The sequence below is a fragment of the Musca domestica genome, unplaced genomic scaffold (genome assembly GCF_030504385.1).
Source record: "Musca domestica strain aabys unplaced genomic scaffold, Musca_domestica.polishedcontigs.V.1.1 141, whole genome shotgun sequence".
Classification (NCBI taxonomy): domain Eukaryota; kingdom Metazoa; phylum Arthropoda; class Insecta; order Diptera; family Muscidae; genus Musca; species Musca domestica.
The window spans coordinates 1,026,167-1,050,581 of record NW_026712194.1 but is presented as its reverse complement, the minus strand read 5'-3'; the positions used below and the strand labels follow the sequence as shown (position 1 = coordinate 1,050,581).

Genomic DNA, 24,415 nt, shown 5'->3' with positions numbered 1-24,415 from the left:
TCTATACACGTTTCCAGACACACAGGTTTGTCCAATTTGAAAACTTTCAAACAATGAAACAAAAATTGTATAAATGTTTAAAGACTGGGCATTGTATAGACGGTGTACTATCTTCCACCTTCTGTCTTTTTAATAATATTAACATGTAATAATATCTTTTTTTTTTTGTAATATAGTATAAAACTGATTTTTTTGATCCATTTTTTGGAAATCAATCAACTGCATTATTTTTTTGGACGCTAACAAAGAGTGAAAAAGAGAAAGAGTCTTTTTTGGCGGGGGAGTGTTTATACTGATACCCAGCAAAATTATTGATGCGAAAAAAGCAGTGGTGTGCCAATTCGTATTGCGACCACGTCTTCGCATGGCTCTTTGGAACTGGTTAAAGGAGCCATTATTTTTGAGGTTTAGAAATCTTTTGGAGTTCTAAAAATGCAGTTCTTAGTTATTGCTTTTTTTGGCATAATAATTAAATTATTCATTAGATGTTAAAACCTTTAAAAGAGGCAGACAGGCAACAAGGCACTACTTCTATTGACATTTTTGTTTCAATTTTATTTTACTGGGTGGTCTCGCAGAGCTATGCGCCGCTCACCAATGGAATTCGCAACAAAAAAGCATTTGTTTACATCTACATGCTTAATTCGTCATTTGCTTTGTTTCGATACTTCTAATAAAACTTCGAAACCAAAGCAGAGACAACTGTGTGTGATGACATCATGTGCAGTTAAGGTGAATATCCAGTCGATTTGGTGGTTTTATGCAGCCTGCTTGCTGTCCGTACTACCGGGCTATTGAGTTGCTTTTAGCGCAATATGTTTGGATTTTTCGATATTTTGTGAACTGCGTCTGTTTTGGCGCTGACTTGTTTCTGAACATTCGAATAACGGCGATAAGAAAGCGAAGTCATTGATAACCACTATCAATACCAACTCGATATATCAAACATTGTTCATAGCTACGCGCATACAGATATGAATGTGACTGGTATGGTGTGTATGTTTGTATCGCAATTGGTGTATAGATTTCCACCAAAGGTCGAATGCCTACCTGAGTTTTTGTCATCCGTTAATTTTAAAATGTTTTCTTGTTCGAACAAATACAAATTTTCTCAATTTATCTCAATGTGTCTCTTTCTTCAAATGGGCTTAATGTTTTGGAATCCGCTATGGCAAGGAAGTCTGTCATTGTTTAAAAATACAGTGGCTCAATACAATTATAAGGCAATTGTATTTTTTTCGGACGTGTATGTATTCCATTGACCAATGATGGCAATTATTTTTTACCGTATATGATATTTTATCTCCCTTCACCGATGTATATATAACCGCACTCGTTGAAGATAACTCTCGACAAAAATCGATTATATGAGAGACATGTCTTGCTTTTGTAGAACTGCTAAAGCTCAACTTTGGCCTTTACATTCGATAAAAAATTTCCCATGTAATAATTTTGCTATTAGTGACAATGGCGTACCTTTGAAGCCTAATATTTGTGACTATGAAGAGGGGGATGGTATACTTTTTTGTAATAATGGTGGGTATTGTCAAGATGGTCCAATGGTTTTGCTAATTTTGTAAAAGTTTAGCAACGAAAATATGAAGTTAAAGATTAAAGAATATTTAGGAGGAGGCTTTCTTTCAAATAATAATAATAATACGAAGAAAGGTGCAGACTCGAAGATGCACCACCATAATTGCATAAACATTCATTGATTATCTGTCGCCACCGCTTTTCTTTAAATTTTATTTTTTTTTATTTTATTTTTATTTTATTTCATCCATTTCTGTAATACAAAGCCTATAAGACCATATACAAGTATTACTAGTTACAAAATTAAACCTGAGCTTATAGTAATAATACAACTCTTTCATTTTACTAAAATACATAATTTTTACTTGGCTCCCCAGCCATCTATTATTAAGAAAAGAAAAGTATATAAATGTCCTAGACAACAACAACTCTAGATTAGTCCATCATTTTAATTCATTGCCAAATGAATTCGCAATTTCCTTTTAAATACATTATTAGTATGCGAGAATATTCTAAGTTCATGTGGAAGCACATTCCAAACGCGTGCAATCCGAACTACAAAGGATCGCGCATAAATATTCCTACATATCCTAGGTATAATCAATTGAGGGTTTCTGGTTGAATGTGAAAAGGAAAAAAGTCTTGCTAATGATGCAGGCTCACCATTTTTAACTACATTATAAAATCCTACCAGGATACGATAAGATATGAAATTGTTAAAGGAACAACCCAGAAAACACTTAACATAATCAGAAATATGACTTCTTAAAGGAATCTTATAGACAAAGCGTACAATTGCATTTACAATTTTCCGCAACCGAGAGAGATGTCCACCAATGCAACCTGACACAATCTCAATACCATATAAAAAGGTAGACATAAGCAATGCATGAGCTACCTGTTTCTTAACATGAAGAGGCATATACAAATTTGATGCGTATATTCTTCTTAATAAAAAACAAATTTTGCCAGATAAAATATCAATGTGGTTACTAAACGATAGTTCATTATCAATAGTAACACCCAGAACTTTATGGTGTTCAACAAAACCAATAATATTATTGCCTAAAACAATGTTTAAGTTCGATGATGCATTTTTGGACATGCCAAACAACAGTGCTTTGGACTTAGTTGAGTTAACTGTTAGATGATTCGCTGATGCCCAACTTGAAAATTGATTTAGGCACATGTTGATAGTATTTTCTAACAAAGATAAATTATCTCCTCGACCAGTAAATAATAAGAATATATCATCGGCAAACTGAAATGTTGTGCAACATTCCACGTCAATGCAAGCACGTAAGTCATTTACGTAAAGGATAAATAATAGCGGGCCCAATACGGAACCCTGCGGTACACCACTGTAAAGGGAAAGCAAATTTGATTTAAAGTTATTTACAGAAACAAACTGAGTCCTATCCTTAAGGTATGAGAGTATCAGCTTACATGCAGTCAATGAAAAATTAAAAGTGTGTCTTAACTTGTTAATCAAGAGTGAAAAATTTATTGAATTGAAAGCTTTTGAAATATCAAGAGATATCAAAACATTAACTTTGCCTTCGTTAAGATTCAAACGGATTAAATCTGTGGCTCTCAATAGTAAATGCGTAGTACTGTGACCCCGTCTGAAGGCATATTGTGTATCACAAATTAAACTGCTTGTATGCTCTAATATTTGGATCTTTAAAATAACTTCTACTATTTTCGAAATGGCTGGAAGTATTGAAATTGGGCGGAGGTCTTCCGGACCCTGAACATTTTTAGATTTTGGAATGGGCACAACACGCGCAGTTTTCCAATCTTGTGGAAATGAAGAACTAGTTAAAATGTAGTTCACTAAATGTAGAACAAAGTCAGAAATATATGGAAAAACCAATTTAATAAAGTATATTGGAATTTCATCTACACCAACCGACTTGCATTTGATCTTGGTCAAGACTTCATGGACCTCAATTTCCGAAACACAGCGAAAGGAAAAGGACGAATCTGTGTCAGTAAACTGAGAGAAGTCAACTTCATTATCCTGCACAGAATTATTTAGAGCAAAAAAATTATTAATGTCATTGACATTAATGTCAATTGCAGTATTATCGGATTCTACACATCCATAGTTTTTCAATATTTTCCATATTCCAGCAGAATTCGCATTACCTAAGAGTTTAGAAAAAAATTTCCTTTTGGCCCTGCGCATTACGGTCCTAGCCCTATTCCGATATCTGCGGTAAGTGGACCAATTTTCTTGACATCTGTTATGTTGGAAGGCCAAAAAAGCTAAGTCCCTAGCCGATCTAGCAAAATCTACATCCATTGCTTCAAGCCAGCGGTCTGAATTAGCATTAATTTCCTTTCGCACAACCGGAACACAAGAAAAAAGATCTGCAAGCAGATTTGTTAGAAATTCACATTTCATGTTTACATGTACTGAACTATAAAAAGCATAGCTATCAAACTCACTCAAGAGAGTAAACAAATGATCCCAATCGATTATATTATAATTTCGAAAAACTATGAATTTGGACGGATAATAAACATTGAAAATAAGGCATGCAAAGATGAGGGCATGATCAGAAACAGACGGACATTGAACTTGACCAGAAAAATGTTTGAAAGAAGCATCACTTACTAACATAAAATCTATAAGCGATGTCGACCTTCTGCCTAAATCAAAATGCGATGGCTTTGAGTTATGAATTATCGACATATTGTATCTGGCACAAAACGAGCGACAAATGTTTGCTTTGGAAACATCAAATAAGTTAATGTTGAAATCACCTAAAACGACTATATTTGAATATTTGGAAAATATTTCTCTATGATTGACTTCAAAATTGTGTAAACAACCCGTAGACAAGTAAACAACACCAAACAAGACTTTAACATGCCCAAACACCAATTCAATAAATAATGATTCACATCCAGCCAATGAGATTTGAAAAACAGTTTTAAACTGTAGTCCATTTTGCACAAATATCGCAACCCCTCCTCCTCTGCCAGAGAATTGCCGATCATTACGACATATTCTATATCCAGGGATGGAAATTGCATTATTACAAACTTCAGGAGTAAGCCAAGTCTCTGATACAGCAAATAAGTGCAATGCGCTATCTACAATTATATGCCTTAACTCCTCAATCTTCAGCTGGGCCTTTATACTACGGCAATTTAAATGACCAAGTTTAAAATGTTGGTTACTAGAGCAGAGGGCAGATTTAATATAAGAGTTATTGTTAACCACCGGACCAAGGTTGTCGTTAAGAGACATCATAAACTGGCAAATAATTAGAGGAGGGGAACCAAGAAAAAATGTATGATAAAATAAATTTAAAATATAAAAACATACTCTATATCTCAATTTTATAACTTCAAACAGCTGATCCTAATATAAATTTAAATTTTATAATTACAATACCAAAAAAAGGAAATTTGTAGATTTAAGATGGTGATAACTCAGCGTCCTTCAATAGCATGTTGCATTTTTCGAGGTCAGCAACAATATCAGTTCCATTTGAAAAATTTAATTTAGCCATTAGTGTATTCGAGTTAAGAATTCTATACTTGACAATAATATTGAGCCTTCGCAGTTTTCTACATAAAGAATTCAGATGCGCAGCGCCTGGCGAGAAATGCTCATTCAAGTATACTCGGTTTGACAAGTCATTACCGGCTCCAACCAATAGGTCACTGGCTTTAATGTTTCTTGTTTTGAAATACTCCCTCATTATAGAGTCACGAAGAGACACGTTATTAAATTTAATCAATATTTGCGTCATCTTCCTTATGTATGAAACTTGATTAATATCTGCACTAGATAGAGACAAATTAAAAAACTTGCCCAGCGCCAGAATTGGTGCCATCAAATCTGGTAAGCCAGATGGCAGTCCACCAACTAGAATGTCCGCCCGATTTAGCCTGCAGTGCAGTTTATTAAGCTCTGCCTCCATCTCAGACATTTTTGAAGAAGTAGTAGCTTCCACAGTTTTGATTTTCTCGTTGCAGTTACTAATTTCAGTTTTAAGTTCTGAAAAGCATGAACACATTTCCGTCTTTATATCGTTCAATGCTGATTTAATTGAGTTTTGTTCTGCTTGATTGTTCGAAATAAAGTCATCAAACTTGGTATTAAGACTGCGGATCTCGTCAGCTATTCCGCTACTGCTGTTGGATTGAAGATTTGCGTCACATTTGGAACAAATATAATTGTTGAATTTTATTGCTCGCAATGCAGCCAATTCCTTAGTACCAACGTTGGCACAATGAGAATGTAGCCAGTTGGAGCACAGGCGACACATAATGCTTCCTTGAGTCTTGGTAATAGAATCGCAACAAATACCACACTTTTCTGACTTCGACATCTTTGAAATAATCAGGCAATCCAAACAACAACAACCACAGCGAAGGAACAGCACGCAAAGCAGAATAAAAAACAGCGACAACAGTTATAAACCAATAAAAAGCAAACAGTGATGATTCAGCAATAATCCACCTTGATAGGACAATGTTTAGCTCGAATTATTGGGAAATCCAACTGAGTTCCTTGAAATTCTTCACAACCTCGAAGTAAATTTTAAAATTGAGCTGCAAACAGTAAGGTATGGCGGCAATTATAAATAGAATCCAAAAAATTTAGCGATTGATCAGCTGCAGTGAAATAAACACGACTACTCAGGCATAGCGTTGCCAGATTCATATTTTATGTAAACGATTTTTGACTAGCACATGATGTCAAAATTCATTTGGGCCACTGTAAGTCAGGCGAGCAAGAATATGCATATATGTATATTATCTTTGTGTACGTTCATCGTCGCGACTAATATTATAATTATTGACAAATACAAGGCAAATGTGTAGCAGAATCAGAATTTCATTAAACTTGACCTTTAAATGTTCAGTAGTTTCATCTCGTTTTCGTGTAATCTTCCATAGGCCTGCCTGGCCACCATTCAACAGGGTTTTCTTTTGTTTTCTCCCCCTTCTCATTCTCTCTCTCTCTCTCACTCTCACATCTATAATATGCATGACGGTCGTACACTAAAGTCTCATATCTTTTGCCACAGTCGTAAAACACGAATCTAAAATTAAAAAAATAATAATATTCAACTTTTCCGAACGCGAAAATGTCAAAAGCTTTTCATTTTTAGTATTTTTCGATATTTGCGAACGACAACAACATTAACTCAATAGACTGATTTTGAAATTCGTTCAAATGTAGTGATTATCAATTGCGCGGTACCTTGAATTTCAGTTTTACGACTCAGAATCTGTCGCGACGCCTCTAACCAGAAGGGGCCTTCGGACGAATGGGAATGAAAAATTGAGAAATGCACGAAAGTAACCGACCGTACATATGTATATGTAAACGAGGCCACCACTCTTGTAAGAGGTGTTCGTCCTACCACCGATATACATTTGTGCGACAAAAATACTTATAAATATACGATTTGTTTGTACTAAACTGGTACAAATATTGGAATCTTTTTGAAAAGAAAAAGAAATATTGGAATTCCAAGTGAATAAAAAGTGACGTGGTATCGTGTTATGATATAGGATTTTTATATAGACCGAAAAAGATGGGCGATTTATCAAGAATGTGGTTTCGGCTGAAAGGCAGTGGCTCCTCGTCTGAGGATCCAAATGCTAACAACAACACACAGAGCAATCTGAACGCAGTAGGCGGGAAACAAAACGACGATGCGTCATCAACATTTGAGAAATTCCGTCGTGCTAGTTTTCGGCGCAAGTCCACAACTCCCAGCCCCAGTAGTGGAAAGCGATCGAGTTCACCGAAATTTCTTTCAAAGCAGCAGAAGTCCTACTCCTTAGACGAATGTGATGAAATGGAGGAAAAGCAAACAACACCCCAGTCATTTACAGGAGACAAATTGAATGTTGCGCTATCGGAAAAGTCTGGACATTTAGGCTCAGTTCCATTGAGTGATGTCAAATCAAAGAATTCATCTAAGAAATCATCTTTGAGAGCCGTCAAGAACTCAGAGGCTGGAAAAAAGAAATTTTATAAGAACTTTTGCAATTCCAGCAACCAAAAATTAGCACCTGCCTGCGAAGAGCTGACAGAGGAGAAGAACATGCCCAAGGCGTCATTAGGCAGTGTAATGATATTTCCGCCGAACAGTACCGCTCTGCCAGTATCGCTCTTGGCTGAAGATGACAATGACGATATCGATGACGACACTGAATCAGATGATGATGTCGAGCACTGTAATATGCCATGTCTGATAATGGAGGACAATTTACCACCTGCTGGTAAGGAAAAAATTCTGCTCACCGATCGCAAGTTCCGCAACAATCGCATTGAAAAGAGCTCTTCGAAAACGAAAATTGGCGACTTGGAAAAGAAAGAAAGTATAAAGCGATCGCGGAGTAGTCGCAGAGTATATCAACCGCCGACAGTTTTGGCCGATGACAATAAGGGCTCTAAGAAATGCTTGAAAGAGTCCAAGGAATCCAAAAAAGCACCTCGTTCCCAGGGAAATTTGAATTTCCAAGCCCTAGTTAAGTTTGTGGTTAACAACAAGAAATTTTTGAGCAGTGACGATTTTAAGCTAATTCGTCGCCGATCAATATCGGAAGCAGCTTCCGCTGTGATACAGGTAGCCGCAACGCGCAAACCTCTCCCAATTGCTTTAAAGTACTGCAATCACGACAGCGTTGTCGCTAAAAGCCCTAAAATAAATGATTACAAGGGAGAGCGTAATGTGGTACTGCTGAAGAATCAGCCACTAGATAACTCTTTAGCTGAACAATCTCCGAACAATAACAACAGCAAGTACAACAATGAGAACAATGCAACTACTAAATTAGACCATCTTAATAAGCCACCCGTCAAGGGAAGAAAGTCGTCGTCATCAATATCACATGGCTCCATATCCTCCTCGCAATCAGGGGAATCGAACAGATCATCGGACACAACCAATCTAAAAAAGGTGAAGCGTAACAGCTCAAACAGCAGCAAAAGCAGTGGTAATTTCGAAGATGAAGCCTTCTATTCGTGCGATGAACTGGAAGAACAACGTCTGCACGACGAGCACGACCAGCAACCGGGTGGCTCCAATACGATGTCCCAATTCAAGCGTAAGCCACCTTCCCCTTCGCTGACGTCTAGAGTAGCGGCCAAGATTAATGAAACAACTACCAATTACAAAAATCGCAAGGCAGCCAACAAAAATAATAGAAAACGCAAAAACCTTACCGCAGTTGACTGCGACTCCATAGCCGGTACAAAGCCCGAAATATTTCGGCAATTAAGCGTTGGTGAGCAATCTTATGAGCGAAAAATCCACTGTTAATATGTTTCTTTGTCAAATGGGCCAAGGGGAGGGTGGGGTCTGTTGTACCCCCTTGATCGCCTGAATCGATTTCCATCTGATAGGTAGAGATATTTCTCGTACCACATACCATCTGTTTTAATAGAACATAATCGCGTGATCCAAAATGCACGGGTTTGACATCAAATTGGAAGGGATCGTACATAGGAACTCATGACCATATGAGAGGTTAGACTTAAGATGAGAATATATGAGGATTTTTATCTGGCATAATTCAACAATCGCCTGGATTTTTCGCAAAAAGACAACAGATTTTGGGTTAACCATGTTGAAGTACCCTTTGCATTTATTCATTTTGTCCGGGAAGATCTTACACATTTGGTGCATTCTTCTACAAAAAAGGGTTTCGCGGTATAATAGTAGAGGGAGTACCAAGTTCGCATAAAATGTTGCGAGTAATGGTAGAATAACGGGTGACAGGTTTTCGGTTAGAAATCAATAAAAGATATTGATGGAAGGAATTGAACTTTACACAGACCCTATTCTTAAATCTGTCATCCGGGTTTCAGTGAATGTACAATTTGTAAATGTACCCTTTTTGGAATTATTATACCCCACATCTCGATGTGGGATTTGCCTCAACATACAAACGTATAAGAATTCATGTCACGTAGAGCCAAGTCGACTTGCTATGTCCGTCCTTTTAATCCTTTTAATAACGCTGCAGGTAGCACTACTGCTGATCTCGCCACGCAGGCACCCTATTCATTTTGTTGATGATCGGATAATACTTTGCGCCATAAATAATTGTCAAGCAAATGAGCGAATCACTGTTTAATTTAAAAACAAAATGCAAATAAAATATTTTTCGACATCGATTGAGATACTAGGTCCCTTATCCTTGCATCAATTCAAACAAATATTTTACTAAAAAAACAAACCTAATTGAGAAGAAGCATTTTTTCTATCATCAGGAACAATTCTCTACAAGTCATTGAAAAAAAAAATTTTTAAAAAAGATAAAAACCAAGGAACCAAAAAATGGTGTAGCATTTTACACATCCGTTACAAGGGATTCAAATCAGCTGGTCTTTGCTGGTTCTTTCTATCAATTGTAGTATGACCTGGACAAATATGGAAAAATGCCAGCGTTAAGAAGAAGAGGATTTCTAATTTAGAACGATAAATTATGAATTTGATTGTTGACGTCTGTTTGTGTTAACATCTCTTATTTTGTCGGGTATCACACAGTCAACTCTGTCCCACTATAGTCCTTTTTTACTTGATCGTACTTTGCAGTACAAATAGTAACCTTTTGGAAAGAAGAAGTGTCGCACAGTCAACTCTGTCCCACTATAGTCCTTTTTTACTTGATCGTACTTTGCAGTACAAAGAGTAACCTTTTGGAAAAAAGAAGTGTCGCCTAGTCAAATTCATTGTCTTTGTGCCAAAAAAAACTAAGTCTTTCGAATATGTAGTAAATTGAGGTAGGAAAATTTTACAAATTGTAAAATTGAATGCTTATACAAGGATTGCATAAAAACTTTTGGAATAAGAGTGTACTCTCCTAATTTACATTGTCATTTTGTGGGCGAGACAGCTGAGCTATACGCCTGCCCTCGCTTCTAAGCCACTTCTCATACCCATATCCACAAAATAACACAAATGTTCATAGGAAGATGTGCAGAAGAAATCTACTTTGATTTACGAGACTTTTTTATAGCTCATCTTTGAATTACGTTGAGTTTTTATTTTGTTGTTGTTTTGATATTCAATTGTTTTTTTTTTTTTTTCATTTGTAGAACGCTTGAACTCCACGTCAATTCAAAGACAGCCTTCAGACCGCAGGACGGATGCCACAAATATTTCCATTCGATCCAATGGGAATACATCAGCCCACTTGAATGTTAGCGACCTACAGTCTTCATTTAATGCTGGCGACTTAAGCTTGGGCGCTGTCGGAGGCTCGGCAGGACTCGCTTCGAGCACAGATGTTGGTCAAACAGCCATTGGAGCCGTGTCCACAAGTGGCGCTGCTGGAGTTGCGTCCTCAGCTGGTACATCGGGTGCCTTATCCGCTCTCAACAGTGTGAATGCGCAGGACGCAAATGAGAGCAACATATTACGTAGGGAACGGTAAGCATGGCATGAAATATATCATCCCTCTTTCTTTGATCGCCCTCTAAAATGTATTCTTCTTCCAGTTTACAACAACAGCATAACCAAAACAAAAGTGCCCCTGTCTCTGTCAATCGTTCAGAATCGTATAAAGAACGACTATCGCACAAAAGAAACCGAAGCCAGCGCAAGACTTCGGATCCCAATTTGACTTCGAAACCAAAGTAAGTTGAGAAATATTTTTTTTTTTTTGACCTAAAAGACTAAGATAGATTATGATTTTGGAAATGTCGGCTAATTTTTACGCCTAATTACCCGAACTGCTGTATTGTGCTGCAGCCCTGACCTAAGCTATGAATTGTATGCTATTTTCCAGCCTTTCTTTGACTTTCACTCGGGCTGCCTCAAGCCAAATCATTTATGCGTCAGCACTTTTCAAAATTGGTAGAAAATTGTATTTTTGAATAAACATTGCGGCTGGGTCAGTTAAAACTATATTTGCCTCTGAATTTCCACATGAAAGCTTCCAAAGCGTATGAAAAGCTTTTGTGACTTTCTCCCTTTTTCTCTTTGCCTTCCCAGCCACGATAATCATCAGCGCTAGGAGCACCACAAAGAGACACATTCTTCTTTCCTATTTTACACATCGACACACATAAATATATATATATATATATATACATATATACACACACAAACATACGTAGGAATACTGCTCGTACATTGTTGTGTATAATCGTGTTTGTTTCTAAAGCGGTACGGTGGCATTTGGCAATCGTGGTTTCCCAACAATTCGACGGAAAAGAAATGGTAAATTCAGTCAGTCAGTATGAACACTGTTCGCGCAGCTTTCACAACATTCTTTTGTTTAGATTTTCGGCAGGAATTGTTCTTCGTTTCGTTTATCTAGTAGTGAATGTGCGTGCATCTAAATTTGCGTTTATCATTCCGCGCCAGACGCATCGTAGAACTTCCAGTTTGCCATCAAATGTATGCTTGTATGAACGCTTAATTAAATATGAATATATCCGTGCAACATACGGATCCGTATTAGGGTAGTGTGAAGATCATTTGTGAAACCGTCCGACCGATGAAGTAACCAAGAGAAAAATAAGTGAAGAATTCGAATATTTGGATTTCAAAATGTAATTCTAAATGCATAATACCAAACAACATTTTTAAATCAGGAACATTTTGAGTATCAAATTGAGTGAAGCCCATAGCCGATCCATTACTAAATTAAAAAAAAAGTGATCAATGTAATGCCGTCAGACACGTTTTGATGGGATATAAAGAATCGCCTCCAGCAAAGTACAATGAATGATTGAACTTCCTTTGGCGACATCTCAGTTTGCCTGTAGCAATTTGCCTTTGCTGGCACTATAATTCATTTTTGGACAACTCTTGCCTGGCCCAAAGACTGGAAAATTAGTTGGCTTCACAAGGAGTTTACATATGTGCAAAGCAAATCTTATTATTGTTGTGTATTCCACCCTGTACACATTTTTATATGGATCTCCTCATATTTAATTGCTTTTACTTGGCCACATGAAGGCACGTAAGCGATATTTAAGACTACTGCCTCATTGTAAGTGATGAGTATATGCAGTTTTACTGCATTTTCGATTTGATGCAACGAAAGGAAAATTGTCACGACAAAATGTTAGATCCTAAAACGTAGCCTTAGTCAAGTTACCACACGTTATTCCGTTTTAGTTACAACGATATTGGAATGTATGTATGTATGCACCGAATAATAGGAAAATTAGAGGCATGTGCAAGGTTTGCAATCTTAGAAGAAATAATAAGAATACATATATTTGTGTGCGCGCGTGTGTTTGTGTATGTGGCAAACAAACACGTATATGTATATTTATTTATTTATTTATTTATTTATTTATTTATTTATGATGTAGTGCATTGTTGTGCTGGCGACCTACAAACACCATATGAGAGCATATTGTGTACCTGTTCCGAACCGTGGAGGAAAAAACATTTAATGTTATAGAGCCCACACTTTTATAATAAACAAATGCCAGCCGCCACTATACGGCTGTGGTCTAAACATATTGCAATTATTGTTAAAAAGAAATGAATGAATAACATTTTGTGAAATCTTGAATGAAAAGTACGAGTACGATTTTCTTAATTTACGATCTATTCCAGAATTCCATCAGATCATGATGCATATAGGCTAACATGTCTTTATCAATAGGATTACAGTAGACTCCGTGTAACAGTAGATTGAGTTCACACAGATTATATAATTGAATCTTTGGATATCTAAAAATATCGGAAAAATCAGACGTGTGGTTACTAGAAATTAACTATTTTTGGGTAACAATGTTGGATAAGAAACCAAAAAAAAAAAAAGTCGTTGCGTCTGGGCCGTCACTTGTGTGTGTGCGGTATGTGCATATCACTGTTAATTTCACGCTGTGTGTGCCATCAACAAAAATCATTTGGAATTCGGGCAAAATTATTTGTATTTGTTGCCGGAAAGTGAATTGCGCACTTATTGTTCGTCAATAACTTGCGCAATATATGTGTAATGCCCCAGCATCCATCGACATTTGATGGACAGTAAAATTGAAATCAAATCCAAAATCTTGCAACTTTTCATTACTTGCTGAATTCTAAGCAATGCTAGAGCAGATTTGGTTTGTTTTGTGTTTGATTTGTGTTTGAGCGAATTTCCATTCAAGCGTGCAGTGTACGGCGAAGACGACATGAGTAAGATCTAAGCTACGGGGAAATTTCCATGAGGTTCCAAATCATACGCTGAAAAGTGTTTCGCTCTTAATAAATACAGCTATTGATTACCAAGGAATTGTTTGAGCAGATGTCTTGCACAACACTTTCAATCAATTAGCTAGCAATAAATTGAATTGTGGAAGATGTCTCTATTGCATCATGGTCTAGGCAATCAAACGCAAATAAAATATTGTTTGCAAGGATAATAAAGTTTTCCATTTAATCGATGGCACAATGTGGGCCTGGTCCTCCATTGGATTGGTGGCATACTCTAAGAGCATATGTATGCGTGCGAAAACTTTCATTTGCGTGGTATCTATTGCATCCAATATCAAACAGTCGAAAGTAATTGAATATGAATAGAATCAGTTAGTTAAGAGCTAGATAGAGTCGCCTCTACGTTATCCACCTGTATTCACCTGTGTGTGTGTGTTCGCCACCCGAGGCCATTGGCAAGTGGTGATTCCTTTGAAAGGGTCGACAAACATTTAAAGAAACGTCACACGCAGAGTGTATTGCAGAATATAAAAACACACACACACACTATAGCGAGGTGTGGCTTTAATTGTGTGGCGGCAGATTATTAGAACGGATGTTATGTATTTCTTCAGTCGGAAGGAGTGTATCATAAACTGTCCGCCGCAAATCCCAGGACCGTTCGTGCTGAATTTTCCGCTGACGGTTAGGGGTTTTGGTACCACTAGAACAATGGCATGATATCATCACAATAGCTGCGATCGAAACAAGCCTGGGGAGGCAACAGCCATTTTTATGGTGTTTACAAATGAAATGGTATGACACCACCAATTTGGTCTTCTCTGTTTGTAGACAACGCAAATGTCGAAAGTGGAAAGTGCGCAAACATGTCAACACACAAGGTCACCCATAAGAGTTTCTTGTTACGTTTTGTATCAGACTAGTAGTACGGCAGGTGAATTGGATAGCTGATTACATTAATGTGGCGCAACTGTTCCTCTTTGGTTTGTCCAGAAGAGTTGTCCTCCTCCGATTTCAGATCCTGTGCACTCAGTTCTTTATTTATAATTTCCGGAATTCCGCTATTTGCCTCTTAGTTTTAGCATTCGTGTGTTTATGTCGGGTAAGCCTTGGTCATGCATCCGTCGTAGCACTGATAGGAGCAGCATTTGTGGATTTGTTTAGTTTCGCGTAATACGTAGTGCAGTCGTCAACTATCAGTGTTCCATGTCACAACCCGTTACATGAACAATGAAAAGCAAAATTCGTTATACCCGCAGCAAGAGCTTCAGAGAAATGCTGGGCTACAACCAAGAAAGGTACATTGCAGATGTATTCAGTGTGCAAATTGTGAATGGCATCATCTTTCAAATGACTACTCAGTGTTAATACTTGCAACTTTTGTTTTTGTTTCCAGCGATGATCAACCCGACTTGGGTCTTTCCAATGCAAACTTTACGACAAGCTCAAATTCTAGTCTTTCGTCGGGAGGTGGGTCTGACAGCCCGTCCACTTCGATGGAACAAATGGGTGGCGTCGGAGCCAACATATCAGCCAGTGGCGCTATGCCCATGCACCAGCATCACCCACATCATCAGCACAGCCATCAGGATTCATTCCATGGCAGTATTGGTGGTTCATCCAACACTAGTTTCCTGGGTGGATCAGTGGCGGGAAGTCAGATGACTCGACACTGGAACGTGGACAGTGACGAGGAGGACGATCTTATAAATGAGTCGGACTGGAGTTCAAACGTGGCCGCAGAAGTACTAGCGGCTCTTACAGATGCAGAAAAAAAGCGACAGGAGATTATTAATGGTGAGCTCTGTGAATGGTAGAGAAAATAACCGATACCAAGACTGAGAATTACTTCCATTTTCAGAAATTTACCAGACTGAACGGAGCCACGTTCGCACATTGAAGCTTTTGGAGGTCCTATTCTTTTATCCGCTGAAGGAAAGCAATTTGCTTTCACAGGACGATTTAGTGCTCCTCTTTCCGCCATCCTTGCTTTCCCTTTGCAATCTCCACGGGGCGTTCGAGCAGAAAATCAAACAGAGACGAATTGACCACTCGTACATTGTAAATAATATTGGTGACATTCTGGCTGGCATGTTCGATGGCATATCGGGGGAAGAGTTGCGAGAGTACGCTGCCCAATTCTGTGCCCGTCAACAAATAGCTTTAGAAGCCCTCAAGGAAAAGCGTCGCAAGAATGAGCAGTTACAAAAATTACTATCGACGGCCGAATCGCACAAAGCCTGTCGTCGTCTGCAATTGAAAGATTTGCTGCCCACGGTTCTGCAGAGACTTACCAAATATCCGCTGCTCTTCGAAAATCTGTACAAAGTGACGGTTCGTGTAATGCCCGAGGACACAATGGAGGCTGAGGCCATTCAGAGAGCTTTGGAGTCATCAAAGAAAATTTTGGTGGACGTAAATCAGGCGGTCAAAACTGCTGAAGATGCTCACAAGTACGTTTAGACGATTTATGTCACTCTTGGCAGCACCAGTAACTAATTTTCGCATTTTATCTTTTGTAGATTACAAAATATCCAGCGCAAATTAGACAAATCAACATTTGACAAAGACGAATTTAAGGTAAGCATGCAACACGTAATTGTGACGATAACTAACCAAAACTCTCCTCGTTTCTAGAATCTGGATTTAACTCAGTATCGCTTGATTCACGATGGCAGTTTGACAATGAAGAAGAATCCCAGCATACAATTGCATGGCTTGTTATTTGAGACAATGATAGTGCTGCTAACGAAACAGGTAATATTTCAAAACAATAACAACGTATCAACGACATTTGTACTAGAGCAATTTTCCCTTTTGTTGTCGTGTTGTAGGACGACAAGTATTCTTTGAAATATTTACATGCAACACGAAGTCCAGACGTGAATAACAAACCGGTCAGTCCCATAATGAGCATTGATTCGGAAACATTGGTGCGTCAAGAAGCAGCCGATAAGAACTCCTTCTTCCTCATTAAGACCAAAACATCACAAATGTTAGAACTGAGAGCACCGAGTAGCTCAGAGTGCAAAACGTAAGTAGCTAAATTTTATTTGAATATACATGTAACCTCTCCGTCCGTATTATGCTCCTGCTGATAATTTCCATATACGAATTTCGAAAACTAGTTGCTCATCATGCTGTTTTGTGTTCTTAGAACTTGTAATAACAACATTATCAAGTTGAATTTGTCACAATCCTATGGAACTTCACTTCATTGTTAGTTTTTTTTTTTTTTTTCAAAGGAATACTACTTTAAAATAGCAGCACTATCTAAAATTCGACGTACTCGGTCGAGGTTTTTCACCACACACTTGTATTTATATCAATGTTATTCCTCAAATGCGTCTAAAATTCGACGTAGCGTACATAAATTAACTTCCCCGCTATGGTGACACTTTTTGTTCGTCCGTATTACCCAAACACGCCAGGTCCATATCATAAATTTAAAATTACATTATGATGATTAACATTCACATTTTTGTATTACTCATTTCTATTTTCAACACACAAAAAAAAGTACGCTATGTCGAATTTTAAGTAACACTGTAATAAAAGGGACACTTATTTGGAACCATTTTATTTATTTAGTTTTTTAAATTAAATATATAAAGGGTTTAATCCAAAAGAAAACTAGTGTTGCGCCGTTGCCATAGCGAGTAGCTGATAATGGTGGATCCTATGTTTTTGAAATCGAGTAGGCAAAATTCCGTCTACTAAATGCCGTCTGTGTTAAGAAAACAGCTGATTTTTAATCAGCTGATGATACTGGATAATACTTAATGAGAAAAAATTTCTCTCTTTACGAATTTGCAAACTCTCAGTAAGGCAAACTGTTAAACCCGCTCTCTTTACTCACTCTCTCTCTCGTCCTGGACTTGAGGGTTATCGAAAAACAGTTTGTAAGAATGTGTTCAAATCATTGCGTTACCGAGTACAACTATTGTCTAATAATTATGTCTTCAGTGGTGGGCTAAGAACACACTAAACTGTTAAAAAGTGAATTTGACTTAAATTATAGTAAAGGCTTTGGCAATAAATTAGTTTTTACCGTTATCTGTTTTCACTGTGTTGTATTATGGTTTATGCATCTCTAATTACGAAAGGAAAGTCTTTGTGAACAATACAATTGCAAAAAGTGGAGTGAATGCCTACGTTCTCTGCCTGCGTTTACTCTCTTCGACTTTACTCACATTTAGCTTTCTTACATGCTCTTTTCAAGCTGTAACACCAACGCTTTCTCTTTGCCATTTTCATTCTCTTAGTCAACACCAACAACACAAGAATATATGTTTGTATGTATTTAATTAGTTTTCGTTCCGAAGAGCTTCGAACTGTGTTCTATTGATTAATGCAGTTTGACATTGGCGTGACGTAAAGACGTTGATATATTTATAAATTCCATATTGGATAGTATTTGGGAAATCATTGCGACGCAAACCTCGCCATAAAAGAGTGATATCTGTGTATATGGCCACATCAGTGCCCGCCGTCTAGCTTTGACTGACTCCAAATACTTTAATGAGTGTGCAGCAGCCTCCTCTGACTCGTGTGGGACCCACAGCACAGTGTGCTAGTATACTGTTGACAATCGGCAAACACACAACGACGCGCCGCGCGCTCCGTAAAGCAATGCTGAGGAACACGCGTATTTTCTATATTATTTGTGTCTCTGTTCCAAATTGTCTAACTTGCTGTGTAAACACTTAATCATCATAATTTTGTTGTTATGCCATTTTCGGTAACAGATGATTGGCTTGTCCGTCTGGTTGTGTTGTTCTAAAAATCCTTGCTAGCCGATGTAAAAGGAAATGATTAGACAAACACACACACACACACACACACGTATATATACATACAATCGGTGGCGTTTGAAAGGTGTGCCGCAATGTCTACCAAATCGGAATGTGTATGTCAAGACTGAAGTGTTTTTATGGATTTCCGAAAATCCATTATTCCCATTTGCTAAAAGTGCTAAAAGCATAAGTGTGATTTTTTTTATCGCGGTTACAAACAAAATGGAAAACAAAAAACAAAACTGTTTAACATTGTATACGGAAGTAATTGCCAACCCTGTTTACAGTTAAGGACGACGGTGCTCAGTGTAGTCAGACCTATTCGATTTTGTGTACATCGATGAAGTGGTGTACCGAACGATGTGTTGTTGTGTGTGTATGTCGACATACCTTTTATTTTGACAAATAATTTGTCAAAGATGTGAAAAGATTTTTGTTGACCGCGCATATGTATCTTTGTTGAATGTGCTTACATAGTAGATTTAAATCAGGTCTTAGTGATTAGGCACGTGAGAGGAGCTCTATTTAAAATTGGATTGATATAGGATTTGAGGAAAAAATTCACAGTTGCACCTATTGTAAGGGTTCCACGGTGGACCAGTTTGTCATGTCATTTATCGTTGTTTTTTCCAAACTATCCCTGGTATATTCTTACCGATATATGTACATATATCGCTCTATATTTTTGTAATGTATGTATGTGTGTTTGTGCATTCAGTGCATAGTGTACCATCCTTGTTATGAGAAGATCGAGCAACAAGTGGATGCGTTTTGTCAAAGCATTCCAATGCATTAAACTGTGACAGAATAAAGGCCTGGAAATGTATTTTACTGTCAGCTATGAACTAGACAGTGCGTCAGCTGACAAGGGAACAATGCCAAAGAAATTGGTCACAATAGGATTGGGGAAAGTTCACGAAGAGTTGTATAAGTACACACAGTTTGTCAACTAAATGTTTGTATGGTTGCAAATTTAGTCCTAACGCTACACTCTTTCCCAACAAATTGTTGCCAATGGGTGTGGGTCTTAGACACTTACGAGCAACCCCTCCAACTCACCGGCAAAAAAAAAAAACTACAATTGACTTTGGCAAACACTCAAAGGCGACTTAGTCGCGGAGTGCATTATTCTAGGTGCTCTTGGGATGCTACGCTTTTTAACAAGTTGAAACATGAAATCATACAAACCTATGGATTTTGTCAAACTGTAAGTTGCACTCAAACCGCAAAAGCGAAAGGCATTTGTCAATGATGATTGAAATACTTGGAGCGCAACCGGTGTAGGAAATCATAATCTCGCTAAAACAACATTTAAAGTCATAGCAAGAGGGGATGTGGGATTCATATCGCTTGTTGAACACATTGTACTGTAATTTGAGAAGATCTGTCATGCTGCTTTTGAATGAAAGCTCGAATATTGAACAAAGCAACAACGACAACAAAGCCAAAACAAAAAAATAAGCACAGTTCAGGGCTGAGCGCACACTGGAAGTGAAAATCTATGAATACGATTTTGTTCCTATTTGTTCGTAGTTTATCCAGATCGACCGCTGGTGCCAACAAGTCGACCTCGCGTAGTCTAGTAGTCTAATTGTTTTGTGGAGATCTAATCCTGAAATGTTTCGTACAGCTGTGGTCAAAATAATATTGATGCTGTGGAATCTACAATTTTGAAAGAAAAAAAAAAAAAAAGAAATAAGTAACAATAGGTCTATTTGATACCTCGAAGGGTAAAGTTTCTCCGTAAGAATGGAATTTGCATTTGCCAATTCACTCTCATTAACTTAACTATGGGTTATCGAACGACATTTTTAATAATTTTTACAAATTATTGGGTTATCGTACATATCTAATAATAATTAGATATAAATCAACATCCAACACTAAAACCATGTTATTTTGACCACAATTGAACGGATTTAATGAATAGGTAAAAACATAAATTGTGAATACAATAGCATCATGTTTTTTTGCATATCTCGTGCATAATGATTTGTAATAGGTCATTATTAACCTCCTTATCTTGAGGTCTGACTCGAAGGGGAATTTTTGAATGACGCATACGTCACACCGTTTGCGACATATACGTGTGGAAAGTATTAGCATTTAAGAGGAAATTTAATTAGAACATCCCAAAACAATATCTGCAATAGTGTCCGGTGGTATAGTAAGAAATTTAGCCATGAACTTCCTGTCTCCCGATGACATATTCAGTGGTGTACGGCGTAAAAGCCTTTGCAATGGTTCCCTACTGACGCTCACTACCAAACACAACGGAGAGAACAATAGTGCCCCATCTACCAAAAGTAAAAAGGAAAGACGTCGAGGTAGTTTCAATGTACCAGCACCAGATACTGAAGTTGCGAAGGAGAACGGCGGTAGGAGAGCTTCTCTGGTTTCAAGGTAAATTAAGAAAAAGCAAAAAAAAAACTTCAAAGCCGATGTAAAGTGAATTATTACTTTAAGCTTGAGTTGTAAGGCGGAGCATGATGAATGGAAGGGGATGTGAGGATGGTGTTTATTTTGGCGATCCACAAAGAAAAAAAAAACTCCACATTTTTGTAATACTTTATTTTTCTTCATTTGCACAGGTGGTTCAAGCATATTTCGGACGCAGCCGAACAATACAAGCCCCGTTCAAAGAATGCCAACCAGGAACCAGTTGATGACCCTGCTATTGCAACGTTGCCGCATTCCAACACACGCGAGTCCTTAGAGCTTACTCCTGAACGGCCGCCACCATTTTCGGCCACCGCAACTGTTGTAACAACGCCGCTGGCACCCATGATGCCTGTTCCAGGTTCGGCCGGCGATAGGATCTCCATAACCGGGCAGAACAACGACGTTCAGTTGCGAAACGGCCGGCGAGATAGTACTCCACTAGGTAACAGTGCGTCGACGAGTGACTCTTGTCCGCCATATTACAATATCAAGCAGAGATTGAGTCACAATGAATTGTCGACCAATGGCAATGCAGTCAATCGCACAATGTCAACACGTAGCTGTGGCGATGCCAACCATAACTACAGCAACACTGGGGAAATGCCGGGAGCGAATGGCGTAACTTTACGACATACGCAATCTGCAAGACAGGCTAATGGTTCGCCAGATGAGAGTAATGCTGGAGCTACTGGCAATAAGAGAGACAGTGCAAGTATTGTTTATTCTAATAATTCCAACAATACCCGGACTCTTATGCAGTCGTCGCCGCCCCTAGTGGAACCAACGGCAATACAAATCAGTATAAGTCCAGCGCACACAGCGGAACCGGTGCTAACGTCGGCCGAGAAGCTCAGACGGCTGGATGCTAGTATACGGGATGGTTTGCTGGAAAAACAGAAAATCATATGTGATATGTTCCGCATACCGGTCGAGCATTTCCATGAGATTGTAGACATAGCTGCTATGCCAGAGGCGCCTAAGGACAGCACTGACATTGCGTTGGCCGCATACGCCCAAGTGCAGTCGCTGGCGGAAGTCTTGAATGAGTACATGAAGGTGACACCCGAGCAGGAAGTGTCAGCAGTGTCGACTGCTATATGCGACAAATGTCACGAGAGACAACAACCAAATCGACCCCCCAGACCCCCGTGTTTGAGCAAGCCAATTTCCAGCTCGGATGTTCCTCCGCCATTGCCGCCACCCAATAAACAAACGGCTCAGGCTCAGCAGCAAACACCGGCGCCTCTGGTCACCAAAATTCAGATGTGTGCCTTGGAAGAGACCAACATACACGAAGATGACGATGGATATTGCGAAATAGATGAATTGCGTTTACCAGCCTTACCTCCGTTAACAAAGACAACAACAGCAACAGCAGTGACGACACCTCCATCAAACGCTCCTATTTCCAAGACGACCACTGCAGCTAAAAAGGGATCACCGCCGCCGCCGCTACCACCACCAGCTAGCAGTTGTAAGGCTCCACCGCCTCCGCCTCCGCCACCGCCACCCCCGCCCCCTAAAACTATTGTTGCAGAAACTATCAATGCCGAGGCTATCGCAAATGCATCTACAGAATTAAAAAAACGCCAGAGTACGGTAAGCGCTGACAGCATTCCGGAAGAGTCTGTCGATGAAGTAACACATGCGCTTAAAGATCGACTGGAGAATGAAAAACCTAACGAAAAGCCGGAAAAACAACCAGCCCTTGGGGATGACCTAAATATTGGTGTAGAGCCAGAGGACCAGGAACACATGGAAGACGACCAAGTCCATGCTGCAGAAGAGCCCCAGAGCAGTGTTGATTCCAATGCTCCCCTGGCCACCATAGACGACGAAGAGGATAAGGATGACGATTCGGCAATGCACACAGCCGAATGTGAAAGTATATCCGTGTGTGAAAATTTGCTAAAACACTCGGAGAGCAACGTGAAGGACATCATCACTGAACCAGAAGAATCATCTGTGAACGCTGAACCCCAAAGACAAAACAGCAATGCCACACAGGCAGATGACATTTCCCTGAATAGCGAGCCCATTGAAGTTAATGATGCCTCTGCACAAGTACTGGTGAGTTTTAATTTGCAAAACTTCTTAGGTCATACTTATTAAATAAATGCAATTTTCTCCTTCAGCTTGACGCCGACACAACAAAAGAGAACTTGTCACCATCCAGAGTCGATAGCTCCACACAAACAATGCCACTGGCTGTTTTCCCAGCCGCCAGCAATATGATTCTTCCCATAACCGGAGTTTCTGCTGGCGCTATTGGCGCTGTTGTCGATGGCCATCTGCCAACATTATGTGGACCGAATCGCATTCAACACGCCAATTCTCTAGAATCAAGTGTACCTTGCTATGCTTTAAGCAGTATTGTTAGTTCCCTGAACGCTCAAATTTCTCTATTGTTGGTAAGTGGTACACCGGCGCGTACTGCCGGCTAGAAAACACTTCCTCACATTCAATAATTCTCTATTTTAGCCGAAAATTAATGAACGGGATATGGAACGGGAGCGCCTAAGAAAAGAAAATCAACATTTGCGCGAGCTACTTAATGCGATGCATGAGCGACAGAGAGTTGAATCAAAACTGGTAAGTGCTTGGGCGTCTCTCCACTATGCGCAACGAGGCCACATTGAACCACACATTTCTATTCCTCTTAGGAAACTCCAACCGACGGAACAATAGGTGCAGATTTGCTCGATAACGAAACGGTTGTCCCCTCGCCGACAACACCGACACCCATTAGCGGGGAAGGTGTAGAAGAAGAGCCTCCAGAAAATATAACAGCAATAACCACCACAAACACATGCGCAACCGAGGCGCAAAACTAAGAACTGGCGTATACACGATGAACACGCCCAATCAGACTAGCGTTAAAACATCAAATACAACAGACATTATTTTTGATATAGAACCACCTGCCAATAGAATTGGCCTAAACCCCACTAGGAAACATAGATGTAAACCCGTATATGTATTAAACTCTCCCAACACGGAAACTTTAAATTAAAAAAAAGAATTACACAAAAACACACTAGCTATTAGCTATACCACACTTCTTTTGCCCCCACTAGTTGTCTCCCTCTTTATGTTAATATTCTCCCCCTCTTTCCCTCACCGTAATTACGACTAAGCATATAGAATACTATAATATAATTTTATATCCATATATATATATGTCTCCAACCTATATATACAAACACACACACACACACTCAATGTAACAAATAAATATACAAATTACATGCAAGCTGTGTAAAATATTTAACTAAAAACAAAGCAAACAAATATTAACACATTGGTTTTCGAACTTAGTTTGTAAAACCTACTAATCCCTCATGTCTTATTACAATATACATACACTAAACCTATGCTATAGATCTAATCTAAATTTATATAATTGTATGAGTGTATTTTCTTGCAACGGTGGCAATCATTGTCATCAGTAATAATTAATAAAATAAAAAAAAAAACAAAAAATAGGTTTAT

The 24,415-nt window shown here is 38.7% G+C and overlaps 1 protein-coding gene across 3 annotated transcripts in view; it reads left to right on the top strand.

Moving 5' to 3' along the window:
• LOC101890835 (uncharacterized) overlaps window positions 1-24,176 on the top strand; it is a 45,721-nt gene extending 21,545 nt beyond the window's left edge. For all 3 annotated transcript variants that reach the window (XM_005184071.4, XM_059119300.1, XM_005184074.4), the window contains 11 exons: window positions 10,619-10,952; window positions 11,021-11,158; window positions 15,082-15,482; window positions 15,547-16,138; window positions 16,208-16,265; window positions 16,323-16,442; window positions 16,520-16,719; window positions 21,073-22,993; window positions 23,059-23,334; window positions 23,405-23,515; window positions 23,587-24,176. In XM_005184071.4, coding sequence (XP_005184128.2) covers window positions 10,619-10,952; window positions 11,021-11,158; window positions 15,082-15,482; window positions 15,547-16,138; window positions 16,208-16,265; window positions 16,323-16,442; window positions 16,520-16,719; window positions 21,073-22,993; window positions 23,059-23,334; window positions 23,405-23,515; window positions 23,587-23,757 — 4,322 coding nt within the window. In that variant the 3' untranslated portion in view covers window positions 23,758-24,176. The remainder of the gene's footprint in view (window positions 1-10,618; window positions 10,953-11,020; window positions 11,159-15,081; window positions 15,483-15,546; window positions 16,139-16,207; window positions 16,266-16,322; window positions 16,443-16,519; window positions 16,720-21,072; window positions 22,994-23,058; window positions 23,335-23,404; window positions 23,516-23,586) is intronic.
• The last annotated feature ends 239 nt before the right edge of the window (window positions 24,177-24,415 follow it).